Source organism: Rattus norvegicus, chromosome 7, assembly GCF_036323735.1.
Source record: "Rattus norvegicus strain BN/NHsdMcwi chromosome 7, GRCr8, whole genome shotgun sequence".
NCBI classification, from domain to species: domain Eukaryota; kingdom Metazoa; phylum Chordata; class Mammalia; order Rodentia; family Muridae; genus Rattus; species Rattus norvegicus.
Window position 1 is genome coordinate 106408503 of NC_086025.1, and position 13598 is coordinate 106422100.

General features: G+C 47.4%; 1 protein-coding gene across 9 annotated transcripts in view; it reads right to left on the minus strand.

The window, feature by feature from the left end:
- Positions 1–1836: 1836 nt before the first annotated feature.
- Trappc9 (trafficking protein particle complex subunit 9) overlaps positions 1837–13598 on the minus strand; it is a 477026-nt gene continuing 465264 nt past the window's right edge. For all 9 annotated transcript variants that reach the window (XM_063263588.1, XM_063263579.1, NM_001034156.2 and 6 more), the window contains 2 exons: positions 2803–3026; positions 1837–2378 (listed from right to left, as the gene is read on the minus strand). In XM_063263588.1, coding sequence (XP_063119658.1) covers positions 2211–2378; positions 2803–3026 — 392 coding nt within the window. In that variant the 3' untranslated portion in view covers positions 1837–2210. The remainder of the gene's footprint in view (positions 2379–2802; positions 3027–13598) is intronic.

A 13598-nucleotide genomic window follows, 5' to 3' on the forward strand; every position in this document is an offset into this window, starting at 1 on the left:
AGCTTGGGAACACAGTCCTTTCTGTGGGTAGTTTTGTAAGAGCATGAGTTATTTCTATTCTTCCTCCAAGTGGGCTGCCTTGCCCTCTGGGCTATCTCTCTCTCTGCTGATATCCAATAGATCCTCTGAGAATGTGCATTTGGAATTACTGGAACCAATCTCCAACATGCTTCTACTCGGAATTGAACTGAGTTGTGTCCATATCAGCCTTCCCAGGCCTGCAGTGGCAACTCTGTCTGTATTGTGTCGGTCAACATCACATATGTTTTCAGAAGAAAGCATGACATCGTTGAAGTTCCTAGTGGCCCTCGCTCTCAGAGCTTCACTTTCAACTTGGCACGATGACACTCTAAGGTAGGTGTGTACTTTTCCGTCTGTCAAACATGTTTATGCAGTAATATTCTGGGGGACAGAACATGCAGATTGTGAGGAGCTGTTTATGTGAGTGGAGTTGACTGTGACCCACCCCCAACTCTGTAAGCTGCTTTGCATAACAGTGTATAACAGGGACCTAGCTGTATTAACAAGAAAGGCTAGACCAGCCTGCCTTGAACTCTTAGAGAGGAAAGCCAAGGGACTTCTCCTGGGTCTCCACTTACTGGCATAGGCAAACCTTCTGGAGTTGTTTACCCTGAATGTACTTGAGATTGAAGAGGAGATTATGTCTACTGGACATCACATGGCCCCAGGCCCAGCATAGGGCAATGCTCGCTCCCTACCTGGGTGACAGTAGGCAGCTATGGGTAGTAGCCAAGAGACACATTCTCTAGGTATGGGGCTGAGAGCTAGAATTTAAGGTCATCAGGAAGGCCCTCTGCCCCAGCTCACAGGGCTCCTCCTCCTGGGAGGCCTGATCTGATGGGTTGGGTGGTCTCGAGCCCACCCCTGCCATCTTTGGCTCCAGAAGTCCTTAGAACTTTCTCTGTATCCAGGATGGATATATAAACATAGCAGGTTGGAGTCAGCTGGGCACTGAGGCCTGATTAGTCCCTGGGGACTAAGGGACATCACTTGTCCAGGTGAATCCCTGACTGCCTTCACCAGGACAGCTCCAGGGGACTTACATGCTAGAACATGCATATACCCTGTCTCTCATTTGCCTCATGGGTGGACAGTGTTGGGTTATTTCTAGAAGAGTTCAATCCTAGCAGTCCACTGTGGTAGCAACTCAGCTCAGCTCTTCCCTGCTATGACTCTCCCACCCACCTCCCCTGAACCCCCACACACATCCAAGAGTGTCTCCTCATCTCCTGGGCAAACTGTGTGTCCCCATGCCTGCTTTGGGGTTTGCCATGTGGTGAAATAAACACTTAGACCCAGGGGCCTCAGAGGAAAAGTCAAGGGCTGCTCCAGTGGTTCACATAGCAGGGTTCTGCATGCTTCAGGCTACAGGGAAGTTGGCCAAAGTTGAACCTTGAAGTAGGTAGGGTTTATAAGGCAAGGCTGAGTTGAGCATGACCTGGCAGTGGGGCCACCACAGCCCCCTTCCTCTAGAACTTCAGGGCAGTTTTCAAAGGACTGGGATACTAGGATCAAGGCTGAAACAGTAGGTTAGACCCTAGTCATACCATTGGGCAACCTTGGGTGACAAGCTTGCAGAGCCATGGGTGGCATGAGTACCTGCTGAGGGAGAGGCAGATGCTCCTTAAGTTGGAGCCTTAAGTGTTGAGGAGGTGACTCGGTATCCCTAGCTATCTCAAAGACACACGCAGTCTACCCTTCCAGCCATAGGAACCCATGAACCTGATGCCTCTTCTGGCATGGTGTGGTTGGGTGGGCTTGGTTTTAATGTTATCCCCCTCTCCCACTACCCCACAGCCTGAAATCAACACAATGTGAGGGAAGCAAGGCAGACCTTTATTGGAGAACATAGCAACATAAATACACAGACTTGGAGACCAGAACACAGAGGCAGGAAACACCCTGATGCCTCCTCACCATGGTCACCACACTGTCCCCTCCCTTGCTTGGGTTGCCAGTGACATTTGAAGGGCTGAGCCAGACCTCAGGAAACTCAAGGGAGATGGCAGATCAGAAAGGCTCCTCTGCAGCGCTGGGCATACAGGGGGCACCCAGGCTGGCACTGGATGTGAGGTCACTCAGCATAACAGGCCAAAAATAAAGCAGGGTGGAGCCACAGGGTGACTTCTGGGAGGGAGGAGGAGCACTGGTTATGGTGTAAGGAGGACATGCCGTCAGGGGAGAGGGGCTCAGGCCTGTGCCTCTAGGGCACGCACATGCACGCTGGGTAAGCAAAACCAGGACGGTGGCAGCTCCTTGCTTTTACAGTCCTCATGGAACCGGATGTTGAGGAAGAAGTCACCTGTGTAGAGGAAGAGGAGGGCCCCAAGGCAGGCTGATTGGCCTGATGGCTGTACCTGGAGTAGGAAAAAGGGAAAGGTGTCATACTGGATCCATAGCACCCCCCAGTCCCCCAAAGCTACTAGGAAAGTCTTAAACTTGCCTGACATTGGTAATGTGAGAGGGGTGGGACACACTGGAGCTGCTCCATCCAGAGCTTTTTTGCTATGCTTCCTTAGATGCGGGGCTGCATGTCTGAGGACCTATTTCTCTCCCCGAACTGTCTGGGTTTAATGAGGGCTGGAGTATAGGCAAGTAGTGGCTGGGCATGAGCATCTGAACCAAGCTCTAGGGCTCATTGATTCCTATGGGGCTGAGTATTGCAGTGACCACTGCAGGAGGTGCTGTGGGTATGCGCAGGTGTGCAGGCAGGAACAGCACTGCGCTATCGGCTGCCATGGTGGGTCAGACATGGAGGGCTGTGACCCAGCTCACACTCACCGTGTCAAGGTAGAAGGTGCTGGAACCCACAAAGGAGATGACATCATGCAGATCATAGTTGTGCACACCATTCTGGTGGTCCTGGAATGGGACCACGGTGAGGGCGAAGGGCCCCACGCTGCGAGGACTCCTGTTAGTCAGCCGCACCTCCAAACGCACGGGGTCACCGACCTGGCAGGCAGCTGCCACCTCACAGTCACACGGCTGCCCATCCACCAGCACATCTGCAAGAGATGGAAGGCTATCAGAAGTAGCCAGTCTGGCCCATACCTTCTTGCTCTGTGTCAGAGCACTGGGGACACACAGGAATGGCATGATCCTGCTTTCCTGATATGGTTTGGCAGAGACAGGCACAGTAGGAAAAGAGCTGTCACCCAAAGGCTGTCCATTCAAGAGGAGCCCACCTCTGTGGTATTCCTTCTGGACATTCCAGCCACAGTCCCTTGGGAGGGTGCTCTCTGTATATGCCTTCCTCCCCAGAGAAGGGGCATCTGGGAACGATGATGACATACTCTGAGAATGCCACGTTCTCAAACTTTGCTGGGTGCAGATGCACCTCCTGCCTGCCTCCTTGACTACTACTCCCTGGTCCCCTTGCCCATCCTCCATCTATAGATGACCTGAGTGACTCCTTCACCCCAACACTGCCTGCCAGGCATAGTGATGAGCACATATGCGTGGAAGGTACATTTATAATCTAGCAAGGAAAAAGGGAAGTCAGCCCAAAGGGGAGCCATATTGAGATTCCGCCTGACAAAGTTCAAGGGGGCTAATCACAGGCCTGGGGAAGTGGAAAGGGACACTCCTTGACTAATAGGAGTCTGGTATAGCTGCATCTTCCATTTTTTTAGATGCACAAGACCATGTGGCCTGAGTTTGGTCAGGCCAGACTCTGTAGTGGTTCAAGGTCCCTGGCCGCTGGTCTATCTGTAATCCACATAAGCACTTCTAGTGGTACCCTGACACTACGCAAAGGATGAGCTGTTCCTTCTACTAGCTGTCTTGCTCTGCTGAGCTCAGAGTGAGGCTCTAAGGGACCCGAGTGTGTCTGGGCCTGTCTTTGAGGTCTGAGGCCTATCACTGCATTGCCTGAGCATCAGTTCTCTCCTGCGCAGATGCCAACACTGATGGTTATGATGAGAATGTGTAAGTCATGCCACATGATGCGGTGGGCAACAGTGTGGAGAGCTGTGAACGTAGGCTCCGCCACAGCACCTGCTGAGTTTGGAGAGCAGCAGGCTGACTTCTATCTCCAGCCTCAGTTTCTCTATGTGGCATGGGGTTTCACACACACAGACACCCAGCAGTCCTCCACCCCCTCTTCTACTCCACACGGGGTCTCTGTTTCTATTTCCTGATCATTAATCCCAACCAGGTGCAGCTGGAGCTTCTTGAGTGAAATGGGGGTGAGCAAGAGAGTGGAGGCCAGCAGAGGCTGGTGGTTGTTGTGACCGATGTTGTTGTTGTTGTTGTTTTTCTCTGAAGAAGACTGTGTGGGCTGCCAGGGTAGTCAGAATGGGGCTGTGGCTCACCTTCTAGCCTTCCCTGCTTTGTCTGTTAACCCCCTCCCACAGCTCTGTACAGCCCAAGGCAGGCCAGTTGGGATCTTGATCTTACCTCTACCCTATCATGCTAGGAGAGATCCCTCTACACACCCGCCTTCTACCTGTCCAGAAAGCTGACATGAGTGTCCACGCTTCCTGGGCTTAGAATGAGGGAAACGCTTGCACCCAGTTGTAACTAGCAACTTCCTTCCAGTACCCTAGCTCACCCCCACACAGAAGACAGGAGACCTCCCCAGAAGGACTACCCACTCCAGTCTGGCTTGGAGTAACTGACCATCCCCCCCGAGTTAGGGCTATCCTGCACCCTGGAAAGCCCTCAGCATGAGGCACTGGACAGTTCACTCTGCCAGCTGTGTGACTCTGATAAGCAGCTACCTCTGCCCTCCCCTCCTCAGCCCATGGTTCTTACAGTGTTCTTACATTATGGTTCTTACAGAGCATCCGGGAACAAGCAATTCTACACCGTCCTAGATATTGACTGGGGAAACCACAACCTTTCATGAGGGGCTGGCAGGAAAAAGGAGGCCCTTTTCTCTGGCACCCATATTAGGTAACGACTAGAGACCTTCAGTCCTGTCAACACTAACCCCCAACTCAGTCATGGTGGCCATCTATCTGCTTCCCTGGGTGGGAACAGGGCCCAGAGTGTCCCAACCTGGCAAACCAATAAGCAGGACATCTTTTATCCCCACTGAACCAGGCTGTGGGGAGAAGAGAAGACCCAAGAGAAGTTGGCTAAATGTCATATCCTTGCCAGGAAAGAGCTGGGAACCTACACTGAAGTAATTAATAGCTACAAGGGCATGGCTGGCTCTGGGAAAAGCAAGCTGTGCTGTGAGGGAAATAAAGTGATCCCCAGGGCTGACTGCACCGGGAGTCTCCCAATAACTCCTGAGTCTGGTCTACACTTTCAGGTCAGGGGACTGAGCAGATGGTCTGGGAGGTCACACAACCCATACCTGTGGCTGGAACAGGTAGGGGCCAAGAAAGTCAGACTAGAAGCCCTGGTGTAAGGGAGGGTGGGGACATCTCTGGGATTGCAGTAGAGACACCTGGACATAGGGCGTAGTCACTCCTGTGTCCCTAGTGCTTTGGCACAGAGCAAGAAGGAGGGAGACGGACTAGCTACCTTTGCTCGTCTCCATCTCTTGCAGATGTGTTATGCTTTCTTCTCTAGACCAGCCAAAGCCTTTCTGTGGCCCTGAGCCACAGTGTACAGTGTGGCCTTCTGATCATGGCTGGCCCCAAGCTCTGAGTATACATGTCCCCTCTGTGAATGAAGCTGCCAGGCTAGAAATGACTCACTGACAAAGGGCTCCTGTTTGACAGTACCCTTCCTAATGGGGCAAGGATGTAGCAGGTCTATGCCTGCTGGAAGTGGCATAAGGGCCAGTGAGTACCAGTGGCTCCTGGCTCCCAACAAAGTGTGAGCTATGCCAACACATTTCTGAGTATGTTTCCTCCCCTTAACACAGAGTTACCTCAAAACTACTCTAAGTGGAGCTTTATGGAGGTAGCCAAGAGAGTCTGACCTTGATCCCTTAAGCCCCCTGTGGCCTGGAGCCAGAGTGTCTGTCTGTCTGTCTGTCTGTCTGTCTGTCTGTCTCTCTCTCTCTCTCTCTCTCTCTCTCTCTCTCTCTCTCCTGGTTGTCATCTGGCCACTAAAGTCAGTGGACAATGAGTATGGCTGAGTGCCCAACCCAAACCCTGGCCCCATTATTTCTAGCCACACCTGACATTTTTTATCTCTTAATCTACCCAACCCCAACAGTCACATGATAGGACTGGAGATGAAACCTAGAAATGCATTTCAAGTAGAGGATTGGGGGCCGACCACATGTTCCCAGTGTGGTCTGCCCAAACAGTAAGTCCCTGGTGGGTGTGAATAATCCATGAGAATATAGAGCCTAAGTGCCTCTGGGATTGATGTCTTTTTTTCCTCAAAGCATTAGATGAACCACAGACCATTGTCCCCCTCCTGCCTAGACCTGTAGCTTTCTTTTCATGTCAGTTCGCATTTGGAGTCAGACTTCAATTCCTCTGACCCAGAACACCAACTACAGCTGCTGCACTAATGATATGGCATGGTGCTGGCCCTGCAGAAACCAGGTCTGTGAATAGAAGACAACCAGAGAACCAGGGTCTAGTGGGGTCCATCCCCAAGGCCCTGAGAGACAGGAAGGTGAGTGGTCCTAGGCAGCCCTGTGGCCTGAAAGAACAAAAGGCAGGTATACGGTAGCTAGGCAGAAGATTCTAAGCTGGCCCAAGGCTCTGTCACATGTGCTCTATGTGTCTTATGTGGCCCCAAGTCGTCATGGCTTCCTAAGAGGATGGGAAGCAGCATGGACCAGGCAAGTCAAAGACTATTTGAGAGAGCCACGAGAAAGTCTCAGGGGAGTTCAGGGCACAGAAGTCACACAGCAAGGCCAACTGCACACAATCCTGAGGTCTCTAGATCATCATGGTACTCAGTTTAAAAGCTGTCTTTTCCATGGGGTCTGCATAGACGGGGTGAGTGTAGTTGCTGGGCAACTGGGGATAGCATCCATCCAGATCATCCCTAGCAGTGGCTCTGAGCCAGAGGCCGAACCTCCAACACCTGCAGCCCCAGAACTGCATGGTGGTCAAGAATGGACTAGTGTTTTCCTGCCCAACTATCCCCACCTCCCATCACCCCAGTAAGTTCATCCCTCAGGTAGCACAGAGCTCCATCAGCCAGAATTTGGCAGGACTATTTTTCATCTATGGCTACAGATCCTGGGGAGCCTCTCAGCCCTGCCTCATCCACACCTTCCTCTTTTGCCTCTGGTGCCCTGGAAAGCAGAGGACTACTAAATATAGTTTGGGAGCAAAAGCCACCTTTGGGATAAAAAGCGTGTTTTCAGGAAGAAGGCAGAGAAAGGCAAGGACAGCTGGGGCATTGGTGCTCCAGACTTCAAGCTCACTCCAAATGAGGGGATGGACCTTAACTTTAACAGCCAGAGCAGATCCAGAAGAAGCTCAGCTTTGAAATGGGTCAAGGAGAGGCATCATCCCACAGATGAGGTAAAAGACAGGGAGATAAACAAGCCAAAGAGGAGGGTCATATTAGGCCTCACCAAGCTGTCAAGGAGGGAATCAGTAGCAGATTTAGTATAAAATCCTTTCATTTCTAGTCATCCAGGACAAACTACCCCATGTTCTCAGGAGCCCAGCCAACCAAATGCAATGATATCCTTCTTTACCAATAAGAGCCAAGTAGCTGAACTTGGCATTTTGACTGCTAAGAAACTCAGAACCAGACATATTGGTGCCCAGTGGTTGTAATTCAGTCCCCATAGCCCTAACCCCCACCGTAGTCTTCACATACACACCCAGACTTCTCCCTGTACATCCCCTCCCCATGGCCTGCCCAATTGCCAATTCTCTGGCCTAGGTGTTTTAGACAGAGTGAGGGTGATGTGAGGGATCTGACTCAAAAGAGCAGTGCTACTGGTTCTTGAAGTGATGTCAATATGCTGTTGCCATCCCTACATCCACACTCTGGGGCTCCTTGCCTCTTTTGGAGTGCTGAAGCCTGAGACAGGTTCAGATATGGAGGGGTGGTAGGAAGGACAGGAGAATCCAAGCAGCTGACTCCAAACTCCTGAAAGCACAAGCTTGCAGTGACCTGATCAAGGCCAGATAGTGGCTTATTGTCCCTGCGTCCCTGCCAGGGCCTGTGCTCTGTGGAGCTGGTGCCATATACTCCATCCACCAAATGGCATGTGTGTTTAACAATTATTGAGGTCGCTAATTAGTTCATAAACCAGAATGCCTCTCCTTGGCATTGGAGGCTGCTCAGGACCCGCATGTGTAATTACCCTCAAGTCGAGAACAGCTCCTAAGGAGCTGCTGCCTCTCCTGGGGAAATAATTTACTTTTACAACTTTTCATTAAAGATTAAAGGGAATTAAATTAAAATTAAGGCAAATTGGAGTTCAAGAAGAGGGCTGTGTGTGCACAGTCCTCTCTCAGAGGCTCTCTGGCCTAATCCTGGCCAATGGATTTAGGGAGTACCTGCTGAGCTCTGAAAGGTCAGGGCTCCTCAGTTCAAAGCCTCTGGCCACCCACAACCCAGTGCCCATACTGGCTGGGGATTATGGTCACTGTGGTTTACTGCCTCCAACAATACTATAGATACCCATCACCAGTACCCGAGATGAGGCCACACTGCAGGTGCAAGACAGGACGCTGCTATGTAGGTGATAGTCTGCAGCAGAGGCAGAGCCAAGGATGTCCCTCCACATCCCTAGAAGCCAAAGGCCCCTTTCCCTGATGTTCATTCCTTGATACAGGGCCTTGTGTATCCAAGGCTGGCCTTGAACTTGCTATCTACCAGTAGATGACCTTCAATTTCTGATCCTCATACTGGGATTATAGGAAAGTACCACCATGTCTTGTTTAAGTGGTACTGGGATCAGAACCAGAGCCTCACACATGCTAGGGAAACACTCTACCAACCAAATCTGGCCTTCCTCACTCACTCCTTTGAAACATCAAGGGTAGAACTTCCCACATACTCCTTTAAAGTACAAAGCCCAACTTGCACGTCCACTACTAGACAGAGAACTTGGACTCCTCCCATATGGCCCAGTCTAGACAGTATGTTAGCATTTCCCTTGTGTGAAGTCTGCACCCTTCTAAATCTAGTGCAGAACACACACCCACTGCCCTGGCATAGTCTGCTGAGACCCCACCCCTAACCAGAGGTCAGGACATCCTGCTCATTATCCAAGTCCCCTATGTCCAACTGACCTTATCCCATCCATGATACACACACACACACATCCAACTTTCATCCTGGTTTGCTCATACATCCTCAGCCTGCTGTGCCCATATCAGAAATGGACCTAACAAAAGTCTACAGGAACAGGTACCCTCACAAAGATCAACCTTTCAATCCTATAGAAATGTTCTCCAGAAACAGTTACTTAGATGAACCCCAGGACACAGAATCTGAAAGAACAATCATAAATGTCACCAAAGATTTAAAGGAGTTTAAACACTTGAACAATGCCTAAGAAAACACATAAGGTTGAATGAAATGGTGATCTAGGATTTGAGAACAACATTCAAAAAAGAGACAGACTGCATAGGTAGCAATGAATAGCCTAATAAGAGCACCAGTGGAAGCCCTTGGTCCTCCCAAGACTGAACCCCCACTGAACATGATTGTTGGGGGGAGGATGGGGAGGGGAAGACCCATAGGAAGGGGGAGGGATTAGGGGGATGTTGGCCCGGAAACCGGGAAGGGAAATAACAATCGAAATGTAAGTAAGAAATACTCAAGTTAATAAAGATGGAAAAAATATTTTATACTAACTTGAAAAATCAAAAAAAAGAGAGAGAGACAGAAATATTGGATAGAACTCAACTTGAAATAAACATGCAATTGGAAAAATCTAACTGAACTAGAAAACTTACAAGTAGAAGATAGAATATTAAAATGAAGATAAGGTAGAGGAAATTAGATAGTACAAGCAAAGATCATGAAAAGATAAAGGCACAAGAAAGGAAAAGACCAAAGTATTGAGGTTATAGGCATAGACAAGGGAGAAGAATCCCAGGCTAGTGGCATAGACCAGATCTTCGGCAAGGTCACAAAAGGAAACCTGCCCTCAGATAATGAAAGACATACCCATACAGATAAAATAAGTAATAGGACTCCAAACAGACAAAACCAGAAAAGAAAATCCTCAAGGCATATTATAGTTGAAACACTAAATATACAAAGAAAGGATTGAAAGCTGAAAGAGAAAAAACAAAAACACCCACAAGTCTTACCCATCAGCGTAAGCACTAAGATTTGTCAGTTGGAAACTTTGAAAGCCAGGAGTGTCTGAGGTAATGCACTCCAAATTCTACAAGAGAATGGCTGCCAACCTTGACTGGAATCCTCAAAAGAAGCATTACAAGTTCCAAGCCAGTCAAAGAGTTCATAATCTAGCAGACAGAGCAGGGGGAGTGATACTTCACACTGAATAGAGGGTGAGCATAGCCGAGAGACTATAGAAAGGAAAAGAAGGAAGCTGTAAAGACCAGCACAAAGTGCAACTGAGCCCACACCAAGACCAATGACTGCGATTGACACAACTTTAAACATGAATGGCCTCAACTCTCCAATCAGACAGACTGGCTGGCTGAATATAAACAGAATCCATTTTTCTCTTATTTACGAGAAACTTGATTCAGCTTTAAAAATAAGCATTTTAAAGCGAAAGGATGAAAAAGGTGCTTCCAATGGGGCCAGGAAGCAAGCAAGTGTTGCTGTCCTAATAGCTAACAGAATATACTTTAAACTGCAGGCGATCAAAGGATAGAAGGCTACTTCATTCTAATCAAGGGAACAGTCAACCAAGGAGACACTGCAATTGTGGTAGTTAGAAGGAAGGGCTCCACAGGCTGCTATGTTTGAGTGCTCGGTGATGAGGGAGTGGCACTACTTGGAAGTGATTAGGACTGCTGTGGCCTTGTCAGACAGGGTGTGGACTCTGAGGTTTCAAAACCTTAAGCCAGCCCCAGTGTCTCTCTCTTCCTGCTGCCTCAGATCCAGATGTAGAACTCTCAAGTTCTCCAGCACCATGTCTGCCTGCATGCAGCCATGCTCCCTGCCATTAGGTAATGGACTAAACCCTGAAACTAACCAAGCCTCAATGAACTGATTTTCTTTATAAGGCTTTCCATGGTTGTGGTATCTCTTCACCACATTAAATTCTGTGGAACCCAATTTCATAAAAAGTGTATACTACTAGATTAAAGACGCAAATTAACATCAACCCTTTAATAGTAGGTGATTTAAATACCTCACTTTTTGCAATTGAGAGGCTATCCAGACAAAAGATAAACAAAAAAAATCAAAATTAAACATACCTATTAAGTAGCTACAGAAGATTTTATTCTAACACCAAAATAAACATTCTGCTGAACTTCCCTATCCCTGCATGCAAAATTCTCTAAAATAGACCACATCCTAGGACACACACACACACACCAGAAACTCTGTGTGTCCTATTGGACCATGATGCAATAAAACTTGAAAAAGGAAACAAATCTCTAATATTGTACATTGACTCATAGAGATTAAACAACATATTACTGAATGGTGCATGGTTCAAAGAAATCAAGAAAGAGATAAAAAGGAAGTAAAAGAAAACGTAAACAACATAGCAAAATCTCCGGGATCCATTGACAGCAGTCCACAATGAAAACTGCATAGTTCTAGGCACTACATTGAAAGAATCAGAAAGAGCACAAACACCTTAATGATGCAACTCAAGAATTTGAAAAACCAAGAAGAGACCAAACCCAAATCCATCAAGAAATCATAAAAATCAACGCATGTATTAATGAAATAGAAACAACGTCATACAAAAAACAACCAGGGAATTTAAGAGCTTAGTTTTGGAGAAGATCAAGAAGAGCAACAAACCCCTGCCCTAACCAGCCAAAAGAAAAAAGGGATGCCCAAATTAATAGAATGAGAAATGAATAGAGAGATACAACAGACATCCAAGAAATTAAAAATACGTTCTCCAATAATTGTAAAATCTAAAAGGAATGAGGAAATTTCTGGAATCAGCAAAACCACCAAAGATAAACCAAGAAGAGGCGAACACCTGAACACACCCATAGCAAATAAAGAGATTAAAACAGGAATTAAAAGCCTTCTGACTAAAAAACCCAGATGAACTCACAGGACAATTCTACTAGACTTTCCAAAAAGACCAGTCCTTAAGTTATTCTCCCCATGTCCCTGACAGAAACAGAAATATAAACAGAAGGGGAATTTCCAAACTCCAATGAAGTCAGTGTTATTCTAACACCAAATCAGGTAACACGAAGAAATCTAGAGGCCAATATCACCGATGGACATACATGTATAAATCATCGATGAAATACTTGCAAATCAAATACAAGCACATAAAAAGATTATATACTGTTATAAAGTTGTCTTTACCCTGGAGATGCAGAGATGGTTCAACAGACACAAGTCAATATATTCAAGAAGTCACATACACAGACTTAAAAATCACATGATCATCTCAATAGATGCAGAAAAACAACAATGAAACCAGAAACATGGACCAATAGAAAATAGAACACCCAAACATGAGTGCATATAACTACCGCCACCTAATATTTACCAAACATAATAAAGAAAATGCAGCATCACCAACAAGTAGTGCTAGGGAAACTGATGGACACATGAAGCATGAAATTAGACCTGTATCTATCACCTTGCACAAAATGGATCCACTCAAAATGCTAAACATAAAATCTACCATATGACCCGGCTATACCACTCTTCTTGACATCGTACTCCACTGTTACTGGCTCAGTCCCATTCATTGCTGCTCTATTCACAAGAGTTAGGAAATGGAAACAGCCTAAATGCTCATCAGCTCATGAATGGATAATGACGATGTGATACGCATGCACTATAGAATGCTATTCAACTCTAAAGAAAAATGGAATCATGAACTTTGTAGGTAAATGGACGAAAGATCATATTAGGTGTGGTTCCAGATCCAGAAAGACATAGATCACATGTTCTTTATTTATCCACAGTTCCCTGCTCCAACTCATCGGGTGTGAATATATAACCTAGAGTCACAGCAAAGTCCAGGAAAGGAAAAGGGGACCACGGTGAGGGGAACAGAAAGAGAAGGGAATAACAGGATATGAATGATGTGAAGGAGAAAATGGGGGAAAAAAACAAGGTAGAGCTGACCTGATGGCCCTGAGCACTGGCTTCCCTAAGGACTTGCTTTCGAGTACTGGAAGGTGCTGTGTAAATTGCCAAGGGAGAGGAGTCAGCAACAGCCGTATCCACCTTCAATGCCTATGAACCACAGTATGGTCAGCATGACCCGCTAAGACCCTCGAGATACATGCAACACCAGCATCTGGATCTTGGCGGTAAGCAAAAGCAATCTAATTGCACTTACTCCACTCAAGGGAGGGGAAGTTACTTCTGATACTGGAAATTTACCCAGCTGCCTATGGCCAGTGTGATCATGGTTCTCAGAAGTAAACCCACTACCTACATTTTACTAAGCTAGCGTGATTCCTAACTGCATCATAAATTCTTATCCTCTGTGCCCATTGATCAGTGTAACTCACCCATCATCAAAGACACTTATCTTTGCAATGGAGAGAGAAAAGAAAGCCCCAACTGGTCAAAATGTAGACAACTGACCATGAGGTTCC